Source organism: Manis pentadactyla, chromosome X, assembly GCF_030020395.1.
Source record: "Manis pentadactyla isolate mManPen7 chromosome X, mManPen7.hap1, whole genome shotgun sequence".
Taxonomy (NCBI): Eukaryota; Metazoa; Chordata; class Mammalia; order Pholidota; family Manidae; genus Manis; species Manis pentadactyla.
This window is the reverse complement of record NC_080038.1, coordinates 3,519,389-3,546,421: the sequence shown is the minus strand read 5'-3', so window position 1 is coordinate 3,546,421 and position 27,033 is coordinate 3,519,389. Positions and strand designations below refer to the sequence as shown.

The window sequence follows — 27,033 nt, the reverse complement described above, 5'->3', positions numbered from 1 at the left end:
AAAGTTCTGGTTCTTATTTACAATGCAATCTGCCTCTATCCCGTGCACTTCCCTTACACCTGCTAGTTAGCAGCATCTTTTGCAATAATTACACATTTGGTCAAATGAGAGCAGGCTGAGATATACAAGCGATGATAGTCTGATGGAGAGATGGTGACTGGCTTCTAGGGGAAATCAGTCCTAAGGGTCGAAGTATAGGCAATGACCCTAATGAGGGGAAGAAGGGAAAATCAGCAGCAGGGTCACAGGGCTTAGTCCCAAGGTGGATGAAAGACAGGCATTCCAAACGGGGACGGTCACAGGGATTTACAGAACACACAGGTTTTGTTTCCTTATGGCTCAGCAATTTCATTCTGGGCCCTGTAGGACAATGATGACAGGGACATGTCCTAGACTGATGCAATCAGGACACTGCCAGAGGTCCCGGGGCAACAGCCCGGTGCCCTGGGTTCAAAGAAACAGGGTGAGACCTAGGAAGATGTGACTACTTAATGACCTATTCAGGCACAGAGGGAGAATGGGGATGAACAGAAGTGGGCTCCAAGGATCCCCCCAGGGTGAGGAAAATGTCCTCAAACTGTTTTATGGAGATGACTGCACAACTCTATGTCAAAAAAACCACAGAGTTCGGCAAGTGGGTGAACAAAATGACATGGAAAATACGTTCAAAAAAGCTGTAAGTGTGTAATTCATCAGAACTCTTTAAAGAAAAAAAAGAACAGCCTGACTTCAAATATATGGATTTAGAAGAGCGTGTTCTGTGGGCCGGTGAAGTGATGGAGGAGGCTGGACCTCATGCACTACTCTTTTCCTCTCTTTCTGCCCAATGTGAACACAGAGGACTGACTGGTATCTCGATGCCCTTGCAGGCTTCTAGCCCCTCATCTCGCAGGGCTCAAGAGAAACCCTGCCACGGTATGGAACTGATGTGGACAGTTGCCACAGCTGGGTGCCTGGCCCGTATGGTGGCCGCTTGCACACACACCTCATTTGGAGGCAGTGCGAAGGGTCTGCTGAGTGGGTAGGGTGTTTCCTAGACCAAGCCAAGAGGAAGGGGCTGGGAGGGCCTTCCCCATGGTCTGGGGGCAGCACAGCCAGGATGGAGAACTCCCAGGGCTAAGAGAAGGCAGTCTCAGTGCAGAGGTCACACAGCGAGCACACAAATATGAGAGAGAAGTGAACAGAGCTTTACCTACTGAGACAATATTGGGACAGCACAGGGGTCCATGCTAGGGGCTCAGGGCCACCTTCAGCCACGAGTGGTGCACATGGGAGGCTTCCTAGGCACTGAGGAGTGTGCCTTACTGGAGGCATGGGGGCTTGAGGGTCCTAAGCAGTTCTGGGGGGCAGGAAGCAGCTTTTCACTGTCCCCCATCTAAATATGAGTGCCCAGCACCCTGATAGCCCACAGATACTCCAAAGTTGTGCTTTTTTTAGTAAGATACCCAAAGAGAGAACAATATCGTCAAGATTATTTCCACTAAAGGAGGATGTTTTCAAATCAAACCCTATTTTTACCACTGAAAGGCTGCCAGGGCTGCGTCCTAACTCATTCTGATCAAATTTACTTAAATTCAATAATTACTGGGTTACACACGGAGAATGGAAAAAGCCCTGCTCCTAAACCCATCTGTAACGAACGGAGCAGTCACACATCAGCCCTGGTTTTCAACTGCACTGGGAGGAGTTCCATTCACCTTTGTTCCTGTAACATCCCAGGAAAAACTGTCAGTGCGCATTTCTGCAGGAAAACCAGAAGCATTTCCTGCCTGGGATGATGGTGTTGAGAATATAATTATATGCTACAGGCAAACATCCTTTCAAGACCAGATTTGTGCATTGCGAGGCTACAGGTTTGGTTAAAAAAGGAAATTCTAAAAGTCCTATTTAAAAACAAGTATTTCTATGACTATAGTTAACTGTTGGCAGCATCCCAAGCAAACTGGTGAATAACCAAGCATAGCATTGGTAAGAAAATACAGAAGGGCCACAGGAATGATTCCTACTATCCCTAAAATGTCCTTAGCATGGGTCAAAATGATGCCAGTCTCTGCAAAATGATGCCACCATTTAAACCGAGAAAAAGTACTTAGACTCAAAGGGTATTTTTGTGTGTTATGAGATGCAAATATAAAGTGCACGTCCTGAACCCAAATCAGAGGAATAGATGGTCCACTTGTATGTTCAGAGGTCACTGGGAATGCATGGAATTCTTTACAGATGGCTACCAAGAGTAACCATATTGATTCCTCCGATGGATTTAATCAGACATGTAATTAGGTATCACATAAATTCCACATACAGCATTGCGTCATGTTTCCATTCCTAATGAATGGCTGCACAGTAGCCAAGAGCACACTTTTTGCTAGAAATCATTGGTAATGAGTCACTCAGCCACTTCTATGCCATAAAACCCCTAATTCATAACTTGTCGGCGCCCTGCCAACTGTTATTTATTGCAGGTGAGGAACTGAGTGTTGCGAGAGAGACAGAAATTAGTCCAGTACCACAAACATGCCAGCTCCTGATATAACTGGAGCGCGCATATTCCTAAGCGATGGGCCACTAGCTCCATCCTCTAGACCTCAGAACCACCCGCTGTGTCCGCAGACCGAGGCATGGGTGATGTACTAGGGTGGAGCAGGGGTGGACAGCAAGGATGCCAGGTGGCAAGAGGACAGTGAGTGACCCGTCTTGAAGAACAGCAGGGTGAAGGATGGGTCGCAGCGGACGCTATTTGCTCCTGGCTGCATGGCGCAGTTGCAGGTGAGGGGCAAATCCAACTCACCAACTCAGAGACGCCTGGAATGGCTGCACTGCTCTGGGAATGTCACCAGCCACTCGAGCCTGGGGAAAGAGCTACCCACAGGTGGTGCCAAGCTGCAACCGCCCTAGGACAGGTTTGGGTGGCGCCCCGAGGGCCTGCCTGGAGGCCCCTGGAACCATGTGACCCAGCGTATCAGGTGACAGTTTCTGGGACACCCCCTCTCTCTTACTCCACCAGAGCCGGAACTGCCCTGGCTATTGCCTTTCCCAAGGGCTGCAGGGCAGACAGAAACAAGTCCTAGAAATGCAAGTAATATAAACGGTGGCTGTGCCAAGGGCTATTTCACAACATGTTCCTCCTCGACACAGGTTCTGACAGGAGGCAGTGTCATTTTGCCTCTCAGGGCTGCTCAGACAGAGCAGAGAAAACTGCTAAGACAAGGACCTCAAAAGTAAAGAGGCATCACAACACGCAGTGGTAAGCAGCATGGCGGTTCCTCAAAACGTTCAACATAGAATTACCGTGTGACCCAGCAACTCTGCTTCCGAGCATGTGCCCCGCAGAACTAAAAGCAAGGAGACAAGTGGGTATGGGCACACACGTTCACAGGAGCTCGACTCACGCGTGCCCAAAGGTGGAAACCAGCATCATGTCCACCCACGGACACTCGGGTACACAGAAGGCAGTCTGTCCAAGCCACGGGGTAGGACACAGCCATAAAGCGGAATGAGAGCCCGAGAGATGCTACAACACAGGTGGACCTTGGAATCATGATGCTCAGGGACAGAAGCTGGTCACAAAAGTCACATAGTGCATGATTCCATTTACACGACATGCACAGAATAAACGAATGCACAGACAGAAAGTAGATTTGTAGTTACCAGGGGCCGGGGGAAGGCAACTGCTAAAGGATAGGGATTTTTTTTGGCAGGGAGGGAATGACGAAAAAGTTCTAGAACTAGACAGAGGTAGTAGTGGAACAATCCAAGTGGCTGAATGCACACATGTCTCTGAATTGCACACTTGCAAATGGCTAATTGCATGCTCTGTGAATGTCACCCCAATAAAATAAGAGACATCAAAGCTGAAGCGGATTTCTAAAAATATAATATCGACCATTCTGATATCATTGGCATGACATAAACAGCGTGCAACTGAGATTTGGACCAATGCCAAAACCCCATTGTGCGTGGAAGTGGTTTGCTAGGTCAAGCTGGGGAGGATGCGGACCGTCCATTCAGCCCAAGGACCTCAGACATCGTTTCAACACGTGTACAATGACACAAGGACTTGCTGTATTCATTCCCAATCGATGAGAGGGTTTCCTGCTGCAAGGCCTGGCGGGATGGAACACAGGTTGCAGGCTGACCCAGCAGCCAGGATAATGGAGGAACAACATCAGTGGGGTCCCCTGCATGAAGGGAGGCAGGGGCTGTCCAGACACCTTGTCAAGCCTGCTTGTGGAGAAGGACATTTCCTGACTGCCTCATGTGTTCAGAGGAGTGGCCAGCCTCCAGACACGCTCCTGAGCAACACAAGGATAAGGCTTTGATGAGTAAGAGGAGGTCCTGGCCTTACACCATGCAATATGCAATCACTTCCTGGACTTCCCATTTTATTATCATCAAATGTAAAGAAATGGTGTTCAAGGGAGCTCATTTGCATCAATATTGGCAACCTGGCCTCACATACTGGTTTCTCCAAATATCTGACTCTAGGTCATTTGATTCTCTAAATCCTATTTAGGCTCCCACATCCACTGACAAAATGCCCCTGTTGTAGTCAGAATTAAAGACAGCTTCCATGACCCCCTGCCTCTAGTGCCCACACATCTCTAGGGTATTATACCCTTGCATGTGGGGGGATCCGCGACGTGTTTCTAACCAATAGGATATGCAAACATGAAGGGATGTGGCATATGTGATTGAGGCCCCTAATCAACTGACTTTGCGTTAATCAGAAGGAACACTGCTGTGGGTGGGCCTGGCCTCATCAGGTGAGCCCTTGAAAATAGACTCCATGCAGAAGAGATGTGCCCTGGGGACCTTGCAGAAACACTCATGGTGGGAGATGCCTGCAGGGAGGTGTGATCCCTAAAAACGGAAGGCTTCAGTTCTACAACCAGAAGGAATAACATCTTGCCAAGATCTCGAATGAACTCAGAAGGGGTCCCAAGCTCCAGAGGTGAACACAACCCTGTGAACATTTTGATACAGCCTCATAAGACTCTGAGCAGAGGACACAGTGAAACCATATGCCCAGACAACGTGATTACGGACAGATACACGGGTATCAGTCTAAGAGATAATCAATAGTATTGGTCTGCTATGCAACACTGGCTGCCAAATATACATAAAGTATTGAGAAGAACACTACCGAATTTAACCAGAAACCAAAACTGACCCTTTTCAAACACAGTGGTTGCCTCCACCAGCCAGAGACAGTAGCAACGGGTCACATCAATCAGACGACAAAGGATTTTCAACTTGTCTTTGAGGAAACTGGTCTTGAGTCCTGTGGTTTTCCCTTTGATTCTGTGAACTTCCCACATATGCAAACCAAAACGTGCCTTCCTGGGTTTGAGTGAGGTGGTGCTGCATTTCCGTCACGTCCAGCCAAAAACCTTCTGAGTGGTGTGCCCTCCATCCACAGCCACCAGTGACTGTCACCTGCTTGGTCAACAAATTTGTCCCTTGGACTGATTTGCAGATTGGAAGTTCCTGGAATCCATTTTGCGTTGCCTGCGATGGTGACTCTGCCTTGTGATATGTCAATTCTTTGCTGTGACCCAGAATGCCCACAAATGACTTTCGACATCCCTTTGGATGAGTCACCCATGTGATGTGTGACACTAGGGTGGAGCAAAAACAATCTTGACCCTCTGACATTATCTAAAGAAAACAGGTTTATTTTTTGTACCTGTATAACAAGGCTCAGTATACACTACAGTATTGGCCTGGACCAGGGTTTATCACCTGGGGTGGCCCCTACATTCCAGGAGAAAACTTGGCAACATCTGGAGGCATTTTGGGCTGTCACAACCTGTGGGCAAGCTCCTGATGCTGGTAAATATCTAACAATGCACAGGGCAGTCCCTGACAACAGAGCATAAGCTGGTCCCAAGGATCAGTCGTGCCAAGGGGGAGAATCCAGCTCTTACACAAAGTTCAGTCTTAATTAATTTTGAAACGCTTTTCCTAGACAGTGGTTGTCAATCAGGGGTGGCTTTGCCCCCCTGCCCAGGTGATACCTGGCAATGTCTGTAGCACCCAACAACTAGAAGGGTGCTACTGGCGTCTCCTCCGTAGTGTCAGAGGATGCAGCTTAAACATGCTACAGTGTACAGATCCTGTCCTGTAGAGAATCCCGCAGTCCCAAATATCCGTCACGCTCAGGCTGAGAAACCCTTTCCTTCATGCACACAGGCTTGCCAGACAACACTTTTCCATTCTTCTTAAAGAACCGAACATGGACTTGCCATTTGTTTTGGATGGGATCACATAGCTGCTTTTCTAAAGCAAATGCATGCTTCTCTGTTTAGTATTCCCAGAACATGGAAACCCACGCGGGGCCATCATGACCCCTAGGAGGTTTGAATTAAGGGGCAGTCTGCCTTTTAGATGCCTGGGCTCAGGGGTTCTGGGGTCAGAAGCTGCTTATCCCTGGGCACAGCAACCAAGAGGCACAGCCATTCTGCCCAGCTGTTCTGGCTGAATATCAGGTTTCTTGGATGCTGCAGAAAAGGAACGAGGCTCTAAATGCTCCACGCCACCTCTGAGGGCTTATGCGAGCAACATGATGATACCCAACACGCAAAAAGGTCCACACGGCATGGCCAACCCAGCGTGCAAAGTCACTGAAAACGAACCATGCCCCATTTGCTGGGGCCATGGCTGTTTCAAAATTCAAAACATTTCGGATGATAGAGGGTAATGGGTTTTTGAGTTGAAAATAATGTATTAAATGCCTTCAAAGACCACTTGGAAGTTTAGCTGTGTGCAGGTCAGTTTTGGGCACTGTCATTTTCTATGCAACAGTCATTCTATCACACACACCATGAGACATTCAGACAAAAATGGGTAACTATGTGAGGTGATGGGTGTCAATCCACTGTGGCGAACCCTTCGCAATACGTAGGTTTATCACACCTTTGTGCTCTACACTTGAAACATACCCCATGTTCTATGTCAATTGTATTTCAGTAAAGCTGGAATATATGTACATACTTGCCATTCAATATAACTGGCAATATGTATAAAATATATTTGTGTGTGTGTATATGTATATACATGGGATATATATTAAAAATAGATATTTTTTCTATATATGTAAATAGGTACATTTTATATAATGAAGTATATATTTTATATATTTAAATACTGTTTCACATATTTGTATATAACCCAATGCATAACATACATTCTCTATATAAATATATGAACATGCACATACATGAAGGTAATGGCCACTACCTCATGCCATCCACAACACCTTGAGCAAAGTTTTGGAAAATGACCTGGAGTCACATCTATTGACAGGTGCTCAGTGAAGCAAAAGGACCATTTGCATTCTGTGGGAGGAATAAAGACAGTTCAACTTTATGTCAGATTTATGTTCGTTTGTGGTGTTGCTAAATAAGTTCCCCCAAAACTTGGTTTCCTATCTCTTCTTGTTTCTTCTTGTTGTGCCTGGAGCGCTGGGGATCCGGAACTCGGCAGGCGGCACTTGGAAAGAAGCCGTCAAGAAGGCAGGTTCCCAGGTGGAGCAACCCTGCTTTGGGTCAAAGCTCCACCTCTGGCATTTTAAAAGCTGTTTCTAGGTCAGTGGAGCTGAAGGGACATTGGGTAACAGCTGGAGGCATTTTGAGAGGGGGGTTACCTAGAGTACTGGCATCAGAGGCTACAGTCTGAACATCCTCTAATGGACAGGTCGATGCACTGTGAAGTGCAGAAGCTGGAAGCACGGGGGGAGACAGATTAATAGTAAAAGAGAGCATCCCATCCATCTACCTCTGTGCACGACGTCCCCCAATCCTGGACCCACCGCAGAGGACCACCAGACCCGCATTCCCTGCAGTCTTACCTCCGGGTTTTCTATCAGGGTTAAAAGTCAAAGGTGCTGCCCCGAACAAGCCCAGCACTGCATCTTTACCGTGTACTTCCTCCTCACGGTAACCATTTAATTAGTACCAACATTGTCCCCTGCAGTATTCACACCGTCTTGGACAACCTCGGAGCTGAGACTGGACGTGTTTCATCATTGCTACATCTTTTATTACCTGGATCTCAGAGGTGACAGGTAAGGGCTTGTTGACTCGGTGATGGAGTTTTACAGGGTTAATTTGCAAATGAGGCAGGAATGTTAATAAGAGGACAAGACACAAAGCCACGCAGATGGAAACTGGTCTGAAGAACATGTCTTAGTATTTTTTAAGCCACAGACTTTTCACGCCTGTTGCATTCAGCCTTTTAAAGGATGCCCGGCGATGATTACTGTTTAGGTTTTCAATGCAAATAGAAGGAGGCTTTATCTCTCTCTCTTTTTTTTTTTTTTTACATTTCTGGATCCTGATACCATCAGTTGCTACATGATCATCTCATTATAAATGAACATGGGGAAACTTCTCAGTTGGTAAATACTGATGTCACTGTAAATACCCATTCATAGGGTTCATTTCTATCAGCTTAGTGAGACAAAGACTGCCTATAGTGAAGGACCGTAAAATCTTTCAATAAAATATTTTCACCAGTTTTAGTGATATCATCTTCACTGACCATCCTTTCAGACAGCCCTCTGATTCAGTTGACAAGGGTTCCAGAGGGCAGAATCGATGTGTACATGACAGATGGTACCCAGATAAGAAGTAGTATAAGCAAGAAGGTCTTAACTAATTAGGATCGTTCACTCATGCGATCCTAAGAGGAATGACATACATTTCCTAGCACCTCTTTTTTTTTTTTGGAAAAAAAGAAATCATACATGTGTGTTGATTCAAAGTTGGTAAATTTTGTGTGGCATTCACGACAAAGCCTGAACTGTCTTGCATGGTCACTTTGATAGTCAGTGTACATTTTCGGAATGGAGTAGTTGATTTCTGAACGACGCACTCCTTCCTTAACACAGCTCCTTTGTGATGGTGGCTTAGACAGCAAACACAGTCACTCGGGTAACAAACACCCCATCCTAAACAAAAGCCATCACAGCCTGTTAAGAAATGTTCGATTCTATGGTCCGGAGGATAAATTCAGTGACCTAGTGCATGCTCTTTCTGTTTCTCAGAACACCCATCCAAGGCATTCATGACAGATTTTGAATCTGTACATGTAAAATGAACATTAATATGTCAAAAATTTAAAAAAAGCTTTGACAGAGAATGGAACTGCATGTGATTAATTCCTTCTCAAATTTACTTTTTTTCTGAAAAGCAATGGCAGTAAGCTTAGAATAGCACTCATCCGTCATGGAATACATGTAATGGAAAATACACCTTATTTATATCCATGGTACCTAACTCAGAAGTAGTGGTTCTAATATTTTGATTAAGGCTCATGAATCAATTTCCTTTTTGAAGAAGGTATAATGCAAAATGCACCTGCTCATTGACTCGGCTGTTAGGTTTCCTGACTCTAAGCCCTTTGTTAATTCTTTTTACCAAGCTTGTATTATCAAACTACCACTTGAACTAGAAAGAAAGACTATTTGGCGATTAGTTTCTTCTCCCCCAAAAATCTCTATTTCAGGGCAAATGAACAAATGAGAACACTTGTATTTGTATAGGTGGTTTTACAGATTTTTAAAAAATGTAACATGACAGATCAAAACGTACAAACTTCCCTTAGTCCCACAGGAGATGGTTCAAAACTCCATCTCCCACAGCCAAGACTTAGTTCCTCAATTATCTAATAAACGCTTGTCCTGCATGCTATTTCAGAAAGGGCAGGAAACAGCGTTCTTTGATGCAGCACCTTTCGAGTAACCATTCCCAGTAGACATTTTCTGTCATCATTTATCTCAATATTTTAGCAGTAGAGAAGCAAATTAATGAATCCAACTCACCAGTTCTTAGGAGGCTGTCTGGTGGGGCTAATCAATGGGAAACAGACACCATGCCTTTGCTCCAAGGATGTCACGCAGCTTTTCAAATAACTCCACTGGACAGCACCCCAGTCACATGCTCTGGGATGTGAGCAATTCTTGGACAACTCTGGAAGTTATACTGACCATCATTGGTCATGACGTCATCACTGTGTAATTGGCGAATCTATCATAAGAAAGTTATTTAACTGCATATGTTTCTCCACCTGGGCTTCTCTCACACCCCACGTGCCTCAGATCTAAATCAGAGGAAAGCCTGACCTCCTGAACCGAGTAACCACCCCGTAGGAAACATGACGACCAGTCCTGAATGCCTGATTGCTGCCCATGTGGACCTGCAGGCACCCTGAGTGGAAACAGGAGTGAAAGTGGCTCCGAGCACTGGGCCCTGGGGTTGCCCCCTCCGGGGCACACTTTACAGGGAGAGTGCGGACCCTCTGATGGTAGGACAGGCAGACACACGAAGCCGGGCTTTCCCAGTGATAAGAACTCAGATGGAGGTTAACAGTGACGGTCATGGTTGGAATGCTCTTTTGATAGCTCTGCACGGAAGCCCTGGGGGCCTGTTATATGACTTACACCTACGCACGTACGCATGGAGCCCCACGGAATTCATTCTTCGTCAACCACAAAGGCTGGGCCATAGGCAAGGCCACCAGGAAGCTTCGTGGACAGGAAGCATGCAGGCATCGCCTCGACGCTGACTGAATGAGCGGGGGGTGTGGGGGGGCATCCGCTCCCATGTCTTGAGGGAAATTGTACCGCTGGAGAAATAACTCCAGCAATTCTCTTTTAATATTGTGCCCGTGTCATTCATTTCATTTTGTTTAGAAGAAAAAAAAGATAGAGCCAAATTATGAGTCTTTGTTTTCTTTCTTGCACATCTATAAATAAAACATAGCTTATTTTTAATTATTTCATGTGCCTGTGGCTCTCGGTAGGCATTCAAATAATTAATACATAATGTAGCAGGTGCTAACATAGTTCCCATTCTTAATGATAACCCGGGATGACAGCATGCGCGGAAACCTGAAAAAATGGCATCATGAATAAGCATGACTTGGATATCTGAGAGAGGCTACATTTGGTTTCCTGGGGTCTCTGTAATACTTGGGCACTGGACAGGTTTTACACCAGCTAGTGGTCAAAATTCCAGCATGTCCCAGAATGCATGCCTTTAAACTCAAAATGAAATGTCTACTGCAATTCTAAAACTCTGAGGGTTTAATTTGGAGAAGTCACCCCGCAGCCCGGGCATGGTTTCGTGGCCGTGGAAGGGAGGGCCTGCGGAGGGCGGCTTTGGCTTTCTCAGTGACCTTCTGCCTCACCCCCAGCTGCTGTGCTGGACCCCCTGGCATGGCATGTGCAGGGAACGATGAACCCAAAGGGACAGTGAGGTCTCCCATCGCTGGTACATCAGGAGGTGGCTCCAGGCTTCCTGGAGGCTGACCTCCCTCTGCCTGGCTTCTTCACAAGGTCTTGGGAGCCACACTGCTTGACCCGGCCTGTTGACAACTCCTGAGACATGGATGGCGGGGCCTTCTCTGCAGGAGTCCCCCACCGCCACCCTCTTGCAAGAGGTCTCACTGAGCTGATGTCCGGATGGCTGCAAGGCTGTCTCCACACTGGCCCCCGTCTGGTGGAGCATCTTTGCTGGAGGGATCCCAGGAGTGCAGCTACGGCTGCCTAGCTGGCTCAGGAGCCTGGCGCCAGCCCCTGGTGCCCCCAGAGGTGCAGACACCGACCTCAATTGTCTAAGGATGCTCGCCAATCCTCCTTGAGGGGCTGGGCTGGAGGCAGTCACCCACGGCCCCTTGGTGGGGGGGCTGAAATGCAAATGCTGAGAAACCACTTCATAAACCCCTCCTCTGTCCTTCTGAAGCCTTCTACAGCCTCATGGGGCCCCAGGGACTCCAGGGCTGCAGCTACCTTCATGGCAGGTGCCTCCAGAGCCCCATTTCTTTGCATTCCAGCCGAGGCTTCCCACTTGGTGGGCTGTTACCATAATATTCCCTAAGAACGGTTTATTTTACTAAGGGGGAGGTGGGGTTCTGGAGTCAGATGAGATAAATTTCAGTTCTGACCCTGGCACTAGCCATCTGTGTGACCTCAGAGAAGTCCTTAATCTCGGAGGGTTGGCTTTCCCTTCTGCACAGCAGACAGAATAATGCATTCCAGGCAGGGTTATGCATTAGAGAAGATGGCCCAGGGCACGATGCCTGGCACATAAACAGATGTTCTTTTTGTCAAATTTTAGAGTGACGGAAGTGAAAAGATTCCACCTGACAGAACTATGTAAACCACTGGGCTGTATGGTCACGTCATCGGCATAGGTGTTTTTGAAATCGTCTAGGGTGGAACCCAGCTGGTGTTTGACATCCCTCCAGCCAAGCTAACAATCAGGGGCGTCACGAGGGGACCCTAAAGGGAAAACCAGGTGTGCCTTCTTAGTTGGGACCCTACAGAGGAAGAGCCCAATGGGGAGACTATTGGTGGGAAATTCTGGAATCCCACAGACCTAGGGCATGGTGCAGTCATTCAGGGATTAGCAAGCAAAGATTCATTCCCCAACACTGAACATTAAGAGCACGCATACTCATTAGAGCCTTGAATCAAGGAACAAGCATCTCAATGCAAATCAGGCAACTGGCATAGGAGCCATACAGTGCCCACAGATGGGTTCTTATCTTAGCCACGTGGACGGAAGGGGGCCTGGAGCTCCAGAATGCACTGGGCAGTCCTCCTACTGTATTATCCACAATGGCACAGCATTTATCACAGGCATGTATACATTCAGGATGAGCTCAGCTCTTCTCAAGCAAACTGTTCACACCTTCCTAAGGCCCAGAAGTGCTAAGACCTCCTAGGTGGTCTCATGCCATTGGCCTGGAGACCCTCTCAGGCTATTAAAATGAAAGTTCTCAGCACACAGAATTCTTCCTCTGTATGCTGCACAGAGGTAGATGGGGGGTGGGGTGGGGTGGGGGCAAACAAAGAAGGAGGGTGCGCAAGTTCCAGCACTTTCAGGACAGGTGCTTTTTGGTTATTCAGCAGATCATGCACATTCCTGTTTGCTAGCACAGCTAATCCTGGGCTTCTTCTGGATAGAAGGCATTCTGGGGTTTGAAGCTGCAGCTTTATTATTAAACCCCAAAAGAAGTCTCCTAGTAAACTGCCTTGTTTTAAATGGCATTTGGGTCTATGCCAGAAGGAAGGAGTCACAGGAATTGATTGCCTCTGAGTTTCTTTCAGATAGTTTAAGTGTTCCTAGGAAATGGAGTTGAAATATATGCTTTTTAAATGTTATTCTTTATACATTATTAGAACAGCAGCCAGCCAACATATTCAACTGAAATGTATCCATAAAAGAGCAAAATACATTTATTGTACCTGTTTGATCCATCTATTTCACTTATCCTATCATGCCAGTCTCCAGCCTGTAATTATGTGTGTACACATACACATTGTAGAGACAGAACTGTTCATCTTAGATTGATTAAAGATACACATGCATATTTACATATATGATGTAGGTATATAAGTAAATAAAGTATGTTTAAATGATATGTAATGACTTTTTCCTTAGGATTTTTAAAAGCATACCCATGTTATTCATACATAATCTCTTACACACAAATATGTGTATATATGTATGTAAGTTAAGTGCATTTAAATTTTATGTACATTTTCTCAAGGTTCTTAAAATCATGCTACGTTTACATATATAACATAAACGTGTGTGCGTGTCTGTATGCATATACATGTGTACATACACACATCCCATTCCTCTTACGATCCTTAAAATCTGCTATCTGAGGTCCTTACGATTCTCATTCTATACAGTTTCCTATATAAATTTACTCTGCTTAAAATCACACTACATTTACATATATAATATAAATGTGTGTGGTTTCCAGAATATTTTTTCCTTTTTTTTTTTTTTTATACAATCATGAATACCTTTGCTTTGCATATTAGTCATCTGTTCAGGTTAAAGTTTAGATCACCTACTAATGATATAAGAAATTTATAAAAACGTATAGAAAAATATAAAAATAGATTGTTCTGTTTGTTCGTTCTCTTAGGGGGAGCAAAACCAGTTTAGGGCTGGGTCCAGCTGCTCCTCCTCAGGTGTATGGCTTGAGGTGCAGTAATGAAGTCCTTGTGAGCTCCATTTGCTCATTTATGTATTAGAGTAATTGCAGCACCTGCCCTGTGAGGTCGCTGAGCTTGGTTATAAAGTAGAGAACATAGCCTAGTCCTTGGAAGGCTGGTGGATTTTACTACCCTTGTTTTGAAACAAAAAGCCATGAGCAACAAATCATTCTTTAATTTGCACTTCTGACACTTGTCTTGAATGACATACGTGGGCACCACCTGGAATCTGGCAGCTTGTCTCAGATGCCACACAGGGTCCGAGCCCTTCCCTGGAGCCAGTGGTTTCATCAGAAGTCGGAATTGTGCAAGGTGCATGTCAGAGACAGCACCCGGCCAGGCCGTGCCAGGTCAGGCAGCCACGCGGTCCCAGGAGAGACGACTCTGCACGCAGGGCCGTGGGCACCCGCATGAGTCTGGGGAGAGAGCTCTAAAGTGCCCCAGACAGTCTGCCGTGGGCACGCCTACCTTTAAGCAGTGCTGGAGGGTGGCGTTTCACTGTTCTTGTAGGATTTATTTAACGTCCTTTGTTCATTTTGTGAGGGTTGGTTTAAAAGTTAAGTAATATAAGCTGTAAATACACCTAATCCTACATGCACATGGCATGATGCTGAAATCAAGTCAAACGGCGACGGCACAGGAAGCATGACTGCCCACCATGCAGTTCACTTGCAGCGTCTGCTGGGTGAAAGGCTTACTTATTTCCTACCCTTTAATATAAAAACAACCGCAGGCAGAGGTTCTCATGAGCCCCACTCCACAATCAGGGGTGTCACGAGGGGACCCTAAAGGGAAAACTCTTTAGGGTCCTGGAAAGTCTCCAGGACACCCCCAGGAGGGGCTCAGTGGCCTCAGCCTCCGGGGACCTGATGCAAGTCAGATGCTGGCTCCCCAGGCCTGGGTGGGGCCGGGAGCCTGCAAGCTGGATGGTCCCAGAGCAGGGTCCTGGACCCTGTAGTTGTCCACCAGGATGAGGGGGAAGCCCAGGTCCTCGCTGGGAGGCAGACTGCTCTCTGACTGCAAAGAAGGCCAAGAATAACAAGGCCACCCACAACACCAGCCACATCCCAGAGGAACAATACCACAAGCCCCCAGCTCAGCCACCATGGGAAGCCTCCCTTCCGGAGCCCACCAGGCTGGGGGAGCAGGTGGCGGGAGGGAAGCCAAGCTCCAGGGATGGAACCCAGGGCTTTCTACTTTCCGGGGGTCTTCAGGGAGAGTTCCACCCAGGCCCATCCTGACCCTGAGCTCAGTGAAGACCCCGTCTCTTCAGGATGCAGTGAGTGTGACCACCGCCTACAGGCACCTGCCTGCAGATGCCACAGACAACGCCAAGCCCAGGGCTGCCTGTCGCCCTCCACACATACGGGTGGACCAGACGTGGGTGGGTCCCAGAAGGCAGGCAGGGCAGACAGGCAACTGCAGAAACAGGTCTGCATGGCGCGAGGCAGGCTCATGCCACCGTCCCCCGCGCAGTCTCTGGAGAAGGGGTGGTGAAGGGGGAGCCTCATGGGCGTCTGCACAGCAGCTGTCTCCAGCAAGGAGCTGTACAGGGGGATGGGGCAGGCAGGGTGGGGGGAGCTGTTCTTTGTTTTCACCCACTTGAATCCGAGACAGAGTTCTTCCAGGTGGATCCTGAGTCCCGGGAGAGGAGAGCTATGGTGAAAGGCGCTGCTCAGACCCGACAGAGCCTCTGAGCTGCCACCCTGTTTTCCTACCTCGCTGGCTCCCAGATGCCAGCACGTTATCGTTACATGTGTGTGGGTGTGTGTATGCGCCCATGGACAGGGCCCGACACACAGGCAGGAAGGGCTACGGCGTCCAGTGGGTGGAAGGATGCTGGTAAGCAGCTGACAACTCACAGGACAGCCCCGCCACAGACAACTATTGTCTGAGTCCGCTCGGGCTGCAATACCGAGGGCCCACCCAGGCACCTGGGTCTTCCAACACGTTTATGTCCCCCATCCTGGAGGCTGGACCCAGAGGTCCAGGTGTGGGCAGGGCTGGCCCTCCTGAGCCTCCCTCCTGGGCGTGTGGACGCCGTCTCCTCCCTGGGTCCTCACGGGGTCATCCCTCTGTGCGTGTCTGTGTCCCCACCTCTTCATCTCTTCTTATAAGGGCACTGGTCCCCTGGGATCAGGGCACACCCTACTGACCTCATTTGCCTTAACCACCTCTTGAAAGGCCCCATCTCCAAACACAGCCATATTTTGAGATATACCAGGAACTAGGCCTTGAACGTGTCAATTTTGGAGGACACAATTTGGCTACCCAAAATATTAACAGTGCCACGGAGGGGAAAAACCCCAAATGGTTTTCCTGTGGTTCCTGCAGGATTCTGAAACATGCACTTGCTTGTTTCCCCACCTACCCGCTAAATAAACCCCGTGGGTCAGTCCATAGAGTGTCCTTGAACCATCTGCTGTCCCTCTGGGAAGCTGCCTGTGGGTCACACTTAGGCCCACCCTGTAAGGAAAGCTGTCCACGCAGATGACATGGGACAGACACATGTTGCATGACCTCCATTTCCAGCCCTCAGAGACACCTTGGAGGTTTGTTACAGCAACATCCACTTTGGTCCCCAAATGCATTGTCTCCTGCGAAGGCCCTGGGCACAGCAGGGTAACCCGGTCACTCCATGTAAAACAGAACCAAGGATCCCACAGAGCAGAGCTGGAAAGAAACCTAACACTCGGTGATGGACAGAAGGTGGCTCCCAACTTTCACAGGCTGACGTCCTTACCCCCAGTGGGATGGCATTTAGAGGGGAGGCCTCTGGGACTGCGATTCTGATGCCAATTCTGATTCCTGGGTCTTCCAACACCATGAAGCAATTCCCTATACCAGCTGGGTGTATATATACCACAATTCTACTCAAGACCCCACAGGGGAAGGGCTCAGCCCTGCAAGACTGCCCCCCACCCCCATAACCTTTAGATGCCAACCCAAGTCCAGGCTGTCCCCTGTGCTTCTGACTCAACAGCTATGGATTGAGGAGGTCCCCAGGACCCTGTCCTTGGCTTTAATTTACTAGAATGGCTCACGGGACTCAGGGAAGCAGTTTATTGACTATCTACTTGCTTATTATGAAAGAATATGATAAGGGACACAGATGATCATGCACGGGTCAGCGATGTGCTGGGCAAAGTGTGTGGGAAGCACAGTGGGGCTTCCATGCCCTCTTGGAGGGCACCACTCTCCTAGCACCTCCACATGTCCACCCCCCAGAAGCTCTCCAGACCTGTTCATTTGGGATTTTACGGAGGCTTCATGACATAGCCACAGTTGATTAAATCATTGGCCACTGGGGATCGATGGTACCTCCAGCCCCTCTCCACTCCCTGGAGGTCTGTGGGCAAGACTGAAAGTTTAAAACCCTCTAGCCCTGTGCCTGGGTCCCCCTAGAAACCAGCCCCCATCCTTACTGGCTTTCCAAAAGTTACCTCATTCATATAACAAAAGACATCTTTATCTCTCTCCTCACCATGGAAATTCCTAGGGTTTTAGGAGCTGCGTAAAATGGGAGTAAGACCACATATATGTTTATTATCATTCACCATATCATAGGAAGGTTATTAGGGTGTGACAGGTCATGAAAGTGAAGGCCACAGATAGGATTAGCACCCTTGCAAGACCAGACAGCAGAAAGAAGACAGCCATTCATGAACCAAGAAGCCGGCTGTCCCAAGTCTCCCAGCACCATGACCTTGGACCTCTAACCTCCAGAACTGTGAGAAACAAACATCTGTGGTTTAAACCCTCCAGGCTGTAATACTTTGTTCCAGCAGCTCAAGCAAACTGATACACTCTTAGTAAGGGTCTCTCATCAGAAAGGTCCACAATGAATTTACAAGTCTCTGAAGTTGACAGACTGCTTGTGTGACCTTAGGACGCACTTCAGAGGTTGCAGGTGTGTATGTTTTCCTTATTGTGTGCTGTTTACAGTGTGAAATCATTAAATAGAAAAAAATATGTGAATTTATATACTTTATGCTTACGTGTGTACCCATACACAGGGAATATAAATAAATATGTATAAAGTATATAAATACACATCATGATAAGAGTGTGTGTGTCGGTGTGTGTGCAGCTGCCAGTGTTCCTTGGGTCTTGACTCAACATACCCCTCTGGGCCCAGCGCTGGCAGCAAGGTCAACCTGTAGGAGGAGCATCATTCGTCACCCTCACATTCCATGGGTCCAGGTCACAGGACAAAGAAGGGACTCAGGACTGCTCAGGGTCAACGGCAGGGCTGGGACTGCTTCCAAAGATAACTCGGGCTACAAGCAGATTTCCAAATACAACACACAGAGCAGACGTTCAGAAGGAACAACACAGCGAAATGAGGAGGCTGAAATAAGACTGTGTACAGACTTAATTTTCATAAGAAATACATGTTTACGTTTACACGTTATATGCGAAAGGATCATCTTCTTATTATGCCATCACTCATGAATGCTGGACTACAGTTTACTGGATCTCCGGTTGCATTTTAAACTTGTCAGGAAAAGGAACTGATTGCCCCATGGGAAAAATGCAATTTTGCAAAACTAAATTGTCATTTGTGCAAGGAAACACATCCTCTGTCTTCATTGAAGCTTCGACTCTTTGTATTCATCTCTGACTGCTGGTAGAATTATGAAAACCTAAAGGGCATCTGGTTCCTGCTGCAGAAACCACATTAATTCTTACATTTTTTTTTTTTTCCCATTCACGCTTGTAATGAACAAACATTAAAATACTCTGGGCATTTTGTTATTGCTGTTGTTGTTTGTTTTCTTTTTTCAAGTAAAGAGGTGTCTTCCATCATATGCAAGAGATGTGTCTGAGGAGTGCTGTTAAAAAGACTTTAAAAAAATAATTTGAGCCATGTCTTTCACATCCGTGGGGAGAAGTCCACAAGGTCCGGAATGCAACTCTTGGCAAGTGACAGGTGGTTTTGTTGGTTCAGCCAAGGTTTCTAGGGGGATTCCCAGAAGGGCACCTTGTTTCAGGTAAGTGAACAAACTGGCTTCTCTGCCAAGAGCCGAGAGTGCTAGTGGCTGAAAAGCCAGACATGGGGGTCCCTCTCCAAATATGTCTGTACCAACTTGTCTGACACCTTCATCGCCTACACATATGTGTATACTTACTTTTACAGCAAATCTCTAGAAAGCTTCAAAACCCGGACAAGTCCCCAAGTTCCCTCTAAGGAGCCAAGTATCCCCGACATTCAGATCAACTATAGCTCCTAGGTTCCCTGCATTTCAAATTCTCACTCCTGGTTCTTTTTCCCTTTAAAAAAATACTTCTTTTATCTGAGGAATCAGCGGAAGTACAGCGTTGTTACAAGCGGAGGAAGAAAGAACAGTTCCTTTCGTTTCCGGAGAATGGAAAGCAACTGGGACGCAGAACTGCAGAGGCTGCCACAGGTCAAGTGCTGGCGTACCGGCGGCCTCATTAATCACTGCGGAGCCCATCTGTCAACCCTCAAAATAGGTACGTTGGAGTCCAAAACTCAAGTATACCTCACAACACGACCCTGTTTAAGATAGCATCTTTATATGGGTAATCGAATTAAAAGGTGGTCATGAGGGTGGGTGGTCAATCCAATATTACTAGTGTTTTTATAAAGAGGGAACTTTGCCCACAAAAACAGATGCATAGACAGAAGATGGCCATGCACAATGCAAGGAGCGAGGCCTGGAACACGTCCTGTTGTCTTGACCTCAGAAGGCATTAGCCCTGCTGACCTTTCAGTTCAGACCTCTGGCCTCCAGAACAGGGAGACCACGCACTCTGCTGCTGAGGCCACCCAGCTGGGAGACCACCCACTTCTGCTGCTGAGGCCGCCCAGCTGGAGGTACTTTGTTACCGCAGCCTTGCTGCCTTACATCACAGTCCCATTACTAACTGGTTGATAAACTGCCTTCTCCGAGGTGCAGTGTCCTCAAAGGGAAATCATGACAACACTAAACAAGGGTGAGTCTCTTACAAGAACAGCTACAAAAAGACATAAATGAAGCGACCACAATTTGCTAGCACCAAGACGCGCCTTATCTTCTTGGACACTCCCATCTTCCCCATGAGGATCCTGAGGCAGACAGAGGTCCCGTCTCCTCGTGGATACGCTTGCTGAGGCCAGGCATGGCCCAGCGCACACTTTATGCACTTCACTGGAAATATTTTAAACATTTTCCCGTCTCTGGAACTTTCCTTACATCTGCTTATTGTAAGGTCCTATCCTTATGCTTAAATATGCATATACAACGCCAAAAGACACTCAATAGGAACAGGGACCAAAAATGTATTTCTGAGAGTGACAAAATCGAACATCTCCCCCCCTCAACCCTCGCAAAAAAAAAGTTTTTCAAGTTGCACTCAGAAAGGCTGTGAGAGGAAGAAAATTCAGAGCAAGCGGAGGCAGATGAGATATGCGGGGGTACAGTAAGGCAGGCCAGAAACTCTTGTTCTGTCGCCCTTTCCTATCAGCTTTGGCCAGGGGGAGGTCCCAGGGAGGCGCCAGGGGCTGCACACCCTCCAGGCTCGGACGATCCCCACCCCTAGGGGCACACGGCTGCACACGTGCTGATAGCCCGAGGCCTGCCCCGTAAAAATTCCGGCAAGACTGGAGTGCGCGTGCGCGGGAGCCGCTCAGAAGGCCCGAAGAGAGGTAACAGGGCGCCTGCGCAGAGCGGCTTGAGGCCGGCGAGGGGGTGAGGGGGGGGTGGGGTTGGGTGACCAGGAGCGCGCACACGCGTGCGCGGCTCGGGCCGCGGCTACGACGAGGACCGAGTCGCGCGTGCGCAGAGCGGCTCGCGGCGCGCAAGGCTTCCAGAGCGCGCGTGCGCGGGACGACGGGCGCGCGCCTCCTGTCTGCCCCCACCTGGCGTAGGCGGCGACGCAATGGCGGCACCCGGGATCCCGCTGCGGCCAGTGACCCACCTGCTCTTCGACATGGACGGCCTCCTTCTGGGTGGGTAGCCAGGGCCGCCTCCCGTGAGGGCCGAGCCCGGGACCGCCGGGCGGGCGGGCGCGGCGCGGCGGGTCCGCGGCGTCCACGGCGCTCGGGGCGCGCACGGCGGGGCGCGTGGGGCGGCGCTCCGGGACCCCGTGCGGGCGGGCGGGTACCTCGGGCCGGCGCTGCTCCGGGTCTGCGCGCCGGGGCCCGGGCCGCCGCTGCCGCGCTGGGCTCGTGGTGGGCCGCCCGGCGCTGCGGGTCTCTGCCCACTGTGTCCGGCGGCGTCTGGTTGTCCGAGATGGAGGCGCGCCCCTGGGGCGCAGCGGCTGCAGCCCGGCTGGCTACCGGCCCTCTGGAGCCGGCGGGCACCGCTGCAAGGCACCGTGCGGAGAGGGGCTGCCCGCTGCAGGGACGGCGCGCAGGGCTCGGCTGGCCGCGCCGGCATCAGCCCGAGCCGCCCGGCTGGCCGTGCGGAACCGAGGCCCCACCCCACATCTGCGCAGTCGGAATCTGCATTTTCTCCCAAGCTCCTCAAAGTTTGCAGAACACGCCGTGCAGGGGGGTGGGGTGGGGGTGGGGCGTCCCAGGGCGCGCGCCAGTCGGGCTGCAACGGCGCGCGGTCAGGAAGTTCGCCACAAATACAACCCAAAAGTAGAATTCAAACAAGAAAACGCCCCACGGGTAATTCAGAAGTGCCCTGAGTCCTCGCCCGAAGCCTCGACCTGTTTCATAACACTATGAAGGGTTGTCGTGTTATGAAACGCATGTTCTGACCATTGCCCCCATAAAACTGTGAAAATGCATACTTTTAGACTGCCGAGCTGGTGGACATGCACATCCATTATTGCTTCATCTCATAAACTCCTGCAGGGCACTGTTCCTCATCCACACAAACCTGGGTCCACTCACCTGATGCGCAGCAAAGTCTAACTGACATCAGGATGCAGTGACAGACACTGGGTATTGACTGCAGGACGCTCTGCGAGGAGAACGAGCGGCTAATGGCCAAGGTCCCGAATTTCACGTTTGCTTCTAAGCAAAGGTCTTTAAGAACAAAATGATAGAAAAGGGTTGCACGGTGTGTGGTCAGACGATGCCCATCTTCTGATGGGCAGTGGTGAGGTGATGTGACCGTTTCAGGGCTCGTAGTTAATCAGTCTTTCTAGGTCCACCCAGTCTGCTAATAATATGTGTGCTTGTGGTCAGGAGGTAACCCATCTGCTAGGGGTCAAAGTCCTATAAAACATCTGGACAATACACTACTCCAGAGTTTATCTATAGCCTTGAGGGGGAACTAAGAGTCCTGGGTCTGTGCAGTTTGCTTTACTTTGGTTTGCAGACTCCCAATTTTCTTTAATCTCTAATTACTCAGTCCACTACCCACACACACTCTGGGTCATAACTGAGGGACATGGGATTCTCTTTGTTGCAGAAATGTCTTAGGGGCTTCATCCAAAGGGGGCTGCGTGTGTGTGATGACAGTACAGAGAAATATTTGCATTGACTAACAACAAAAAAAGCACTGCGTGTCAGAGAGATAACTACCCCATGGAGCTAATAAGGAACAAAAGTGAGAGATGACTCAAGATCGATGTGATTCTAAATACAAATGATGTGCCCCTCTTCCATGGTGAGTGGGACTTTGCCCTCCCCTCAGCTGCTGCGTGGTTCAGTAATAAGACTGATTTACTTAAACGCATACGAAAACCAGTCTCTTCATTGTAAGGGTGCAGATAGATACATGGATGAAGTCCTAAGGCAATAAAAAAAAATCCCCACAGAGGTCCCTAATTGGAGATAAAGCATATGCAGCTATGAAATAGGAAATGACTCAATTTCAAAAACCTTCTGGGATTGATACGTTTAGCTGGTAGACATGGTTTTCCCTGCTCAGGTGGGTAAGAAGTTAAATTGTCAGTTAAATTCCTTACCCTCTAATGAAAGGTCCAGAGAACCAGTTGTGGGAGTCTCATTAATGTTAATGCAAAATGAGATGTCTCATTACAATTAAATTTATTAAACTAAATGAGCTTAATGCTTCCTCCCAACTCGAGATTCGCATGTACCATTCCCTGGGGCAATGAATATGGTTTATGTCGAGTTACCCACAGGGTTACTTATCAACTAGGGTCTCTCCTCTTGCTGGTTCAGGCAAGTTTATTGATTCAGCATGTGGCTCTGATTTGCAATCTTCTGAACTGTTCGGAGAGCCCCCACACGTTGCTCTAAGAGAAGACAAGACCTACCTCTTTTTTCCCTCTGCCTTTTCTGCCCTTATTCTCCTTTCTGCCCTAACTCCTGTGAGGTAGTAAGGCCTTGAAGAACTTTCTCAAAAAGTCACCTTGGCTTATTCTATTTCCTCTACAAACCATCTTGTGTAAAACACCACTTTCCAAAATGTACTACTTTAACTCATTTACTCTGCCCAGTTAGGCCTGCTCTAATTCTTCACTGCTTCACTTCAGTATATCCACTGTTTGTATAACAATATCTTATCGTTTATAATGAGGCCTTTGCAGGAAGTCTGCTTTTCATCATTTTGAATGCATTTCCCCAGGAAGTCCTGTTTGTCAGGGTAGCCCCAATACACGCATTCTTGGTGAAGGGAAATTGGAAAAAGAGAGTTCTATGGGGAATTCTTACATTATGGGAGTTTGTTTAATCAGAGGACATGAGGAAGTAAGTGAAGTTTTTGCAGATAGAAATGTTGACAAGAACATCAGCGCACTTTCCAAGTGTTTTTGAAACATACAATGCTGTTGTGCTTTCAAACAAAAAATACCTTTTTGGATTATGTGTTTGTTGACATAAGGTAGCAGTCAGCTGTGATCTAGGTGGTAATTTCAGCTCTCAAGTGCCATTTACAGAAGAGAAAAGGGGATTGAGTTGTTTATGAACCAGGACAAGATTTTGAAGGAGGGGAGTGACAAGTATTAAACTGCATCTCAGCTCCTGGAAAGGGAAGATTATCTAGTTCATAAATAACTGAAATTAGGAGCACAAGAGATGGTCTCATTCTCTTTAAAACACAAGGAACTCTGTGGTCTAGAGCAGCACTAAGACAAATAGAACCACATAAAATTTTCTAGTAGCAACTCCAAAAAAACAAAACATACAGATGAAATGAACTTGAATGGTACATTTTTTTTTTCTATGCTAGCATATCCAAAATACTGTTACTCAGTGCAGTCAATATATAAACGATTGGGATACTTTACATTGATTTTTTGATACCGAGTCTTTGAAATGTATGTTTACTTTACACTCAAAGCCCATCTCAGCTCAGACTAGCCACATTTCACATGTCTGATAGCCACATTTTGGGATTGCTGGCCATGCCAAACAGTCCAGATGGAGAGCTTCAGGAAGCAACCTAGGTTGCCAGCTATTGATAATGAGGACAGACAGAGGGTAGATGTTAAGAATATTTGTAAAGAGGCATTTTGGTATCTATACGATGTGGTATACGTAAAATTGTTTTCAAGGAATCTGATGTGGTCATTACTTAAAATCCTTAAAAAAATCAGCAAAGAAAAATAAGCTTTTCGAATTCTTAAAAAAAATCAGAAAATAAGAAGATGGGTCTGCAAGGAGAAATGAGAAGAATATTTGTAGTATTGTTTATAATGTACTGCATCTCCATAAATACACACAGATTGCAGGATTTTAATGGGTTGACATGGGGCTTCCCTCATGCAAAATGAGATGTCTCATTACAATTAGACATTGTAAATATCATTACACAGAGTGTAACTGATATTCCCATAATTCACATTCCCATAGTTTCCTACCTGCCCAATAATAGCAGTTGAGACTATTCGGTGGTGCATATTTCTCCAGGGCTCAGGATGCCCCATAAGCTCCTGGAGGGGCAGGGACTTTGGTTTTGCTGAGCCAGGAAATCTCCATTGACTGAACCAGCTCTCAGTCATGCCCAGACCGGCGGGAATCCCATCCCACCCTGGCGTTCTCTTGTTCATCTCATCTGTGCTGATTTGTTTGGACACTGGAACACTCATAAAGCTGATGGTGAAACATTTCTACGTATGGTACGAGTACATGCCCTTGATCTATTTTTGGAGGGACTGACTGATGTTTCCATTTGGTCCTGCAGTATAATTACGAGGCTGAAAAGTGGAAATAATGCGCTTTCCAGTGCCCATAGCCCGCATCACATCATGTTCCTGCACCCGAGCATTCCCAGAAAGTCTCGGTGCTTTCTCGGGAAGGTCGGGAAAAGTAAAGGATGGTTTGGGATGCCCCTGTGTGTGGTTGTCCGCCCCCAGAACTTGCAGCCTTCTCAGCAGGAGTGAGATAACCATCCTCAGCTCTTCATTTGGAGAACCCGCCTTTGCCATGTGCTTCCCGGATGTCGGGGCACCTCTGCGGTAGGACGGACGTTTACATTCTGTGGGCCCTGGCTCTGCTGGGAGCTAACGGCACCCACTTGCTCTTCATGTCACCTTGCTAGGTGAAATCTAGGTCATTGTCCACATTTGCAAAGGAGTTGGCTGCCGTTGGGAGGCCAGTCTGAGACCTCGCGGCCAAGCGGGGCCCACACGGAAGGGGGCCTGCCTTGGACTTCCTCAGGTGGGAGTGTGATGGTGGCAGGGCTTGGGGGAAGGTGACTATAGACCGTACTGGCCGTTAAAGAAAAGTGGGTCAGTAATCAAAAAGCAATGCACGTGTGGACTCGGGTTGGCCTCAGACGCCTTTAGTTTTCTGCTTCCCAGTCAACCAGCACGAAGCTCCATTTTTTTATGTAGTTTGTAGTCGATTGTCCCCCACACCTGCCGTTGTTTTCTAGAATGGTCGAGGCCGCGGCGAGATTTAAACTGCACCATCCTGCGGATAAATGAGGGCTTTGTCCAGCCGGCACCGTGACTGAAGTAGTCCGCAGATTCCTGGCAGTGCGCGTGTGAAAGGCCCTTTCCCTGCTTTCTCCTGCCTCCGCATCCTCCTAGTGGTTGTATTTGGCGTCCTGGCACGTCACCTCCAGGACTGTTCACGGGAGAGCAGTCATCGTATTTTCTCACGAACCTGTTTGTTCTTCGTCCTTGAGAAGCTGTGTGTTGAGGATTCTTCTGTCCCCTTTGTCTTTCTGATTGTGTGCTGTTTACTCTGATTCTATTTTTGTTTACCTTTTTTTAAACTACTATATAAATAATCAGTTACACTGTGTCATTTTTTCAGGGGTAGATAGGTGAGTCAAGGCAATGCAAATAATGCAAAGGTAGATAATACCCTCAGAACCATTGCTGAAATCACCCCCCATGTGCCTGCCCAGGTAACTAACTCATCCAAGCTGGGACACGATGTTTGACAAGCGACTGATGGACAGCGGGTAGCTGGAAGGTGTCGCAGCCTTAGGGCACAGTGGATTCCCTTTGACAGCCCAGTCCCTTCACGGGGATACATGAATACCCGTGACTGATCGTTTGGGCATTCGATACAGTAAAACCTTCTCTCAGCTGTGACCCAGAATTTCTTTTTGTGGTATCTTAACTGGGAGGTGATAGTATGTCAGGAGTTCACATCCCCCCCAAAAAAGAATGTTAAGTTTCCTAAATTATTCCAAAGAGTATCCGCCCAGGGCCTGCGATTCCCGTGGTGTGCTGCACAGAGCGGGTGACACTGTTCTGCGGCTGCCTGCCAGCCGACTCCCCTGGGCTCCTGGGACAGGTTCTCACTGCACGGCGCTGCTGACTTCCGTAGCCCCAGGCTTGGGTTCGTTTTACCTCCCTACCTGCAGGCTGCCAAGGTCCAAGGAAACCTGGGGTTGGAGCTTGAATGTGTGTGAACTAACGAGATGATTCTCAAAGTAATGCTCGAGTATGTGTGTTTCCGTAGGCACAGAGGTATCCCTGACGTTGGAACCCTGGGGTCACTTATTCATGCATGTACAGGGTTCGCTGTCCCTTGCTGACCTCAGTTTCAGCAGCTTGCAAGCCTAATTATTGCCTCTTGCTTTTTTATTTTTATTTTTTTTAAATTAAGGTATCGTTGATGTACAACCTTGTGAAGCTTTCACGTGAACAACAGTGCGGTTTCAGCAGTCACCCATGTTATCAAGTCC

General features: G+C 48.0%; 2 protein-coding genes across 10 annotated transcripts in view; one reads left to right on the top strand and one right to left on the bottom strand.

Moving 5' to 3' along the window:
- The window catches only part of LOC118935932 (steryl-sulfatase), a 461,597-nt gene extending 439,434 nt beyond the window's left edge, over window positions 1-22,163 (bottom strand). For 2 of the 8 annotated variants that reach the window (XM_057495304.1, XM_057495303.1), the window contains exon 1: window positions 20,942-21,502. In XM_057495304.1, coding sequence (XP_057351287.1) covers window positions 20,942-21,402 — 461 coding nt within the window. In that variant the 5' untranslated portion in view covers window positions 21,403-21,502. Of the gene's footprint in view, window positions 1-9,823; window positions 10,029-20,941; window positions 21,514-21,866 lie in introns of those variants that run through there. The other 6 variants (XM_036932584.2, XM_036932583.2, XM_057495302.1 and 3 more) reach the window with 6 other exon arrangements.
- The window catches only part of LOC130678809 (pseudouridine-5'-phosphatase-like), a 97,827-nt gene continuing 91,611 nt past the window's right edge, over window positions 20,818-27,033 (top strand). For both annotated transcript variants that reach the window (XM_057495307.1, XM_057495305.1), the window contains exon 1: window positions 20,818-20,972. In XM_057495307.1, coding sequence (XP_057351290.1) covers window positions 20,903-20,972 — 70 coding nt within the window. In that variant the 5' untranslated portion in view covers window positions 20,818-20,902. The remainder of the gene's footprint in view (window positions 20,973-27,033) is intronic.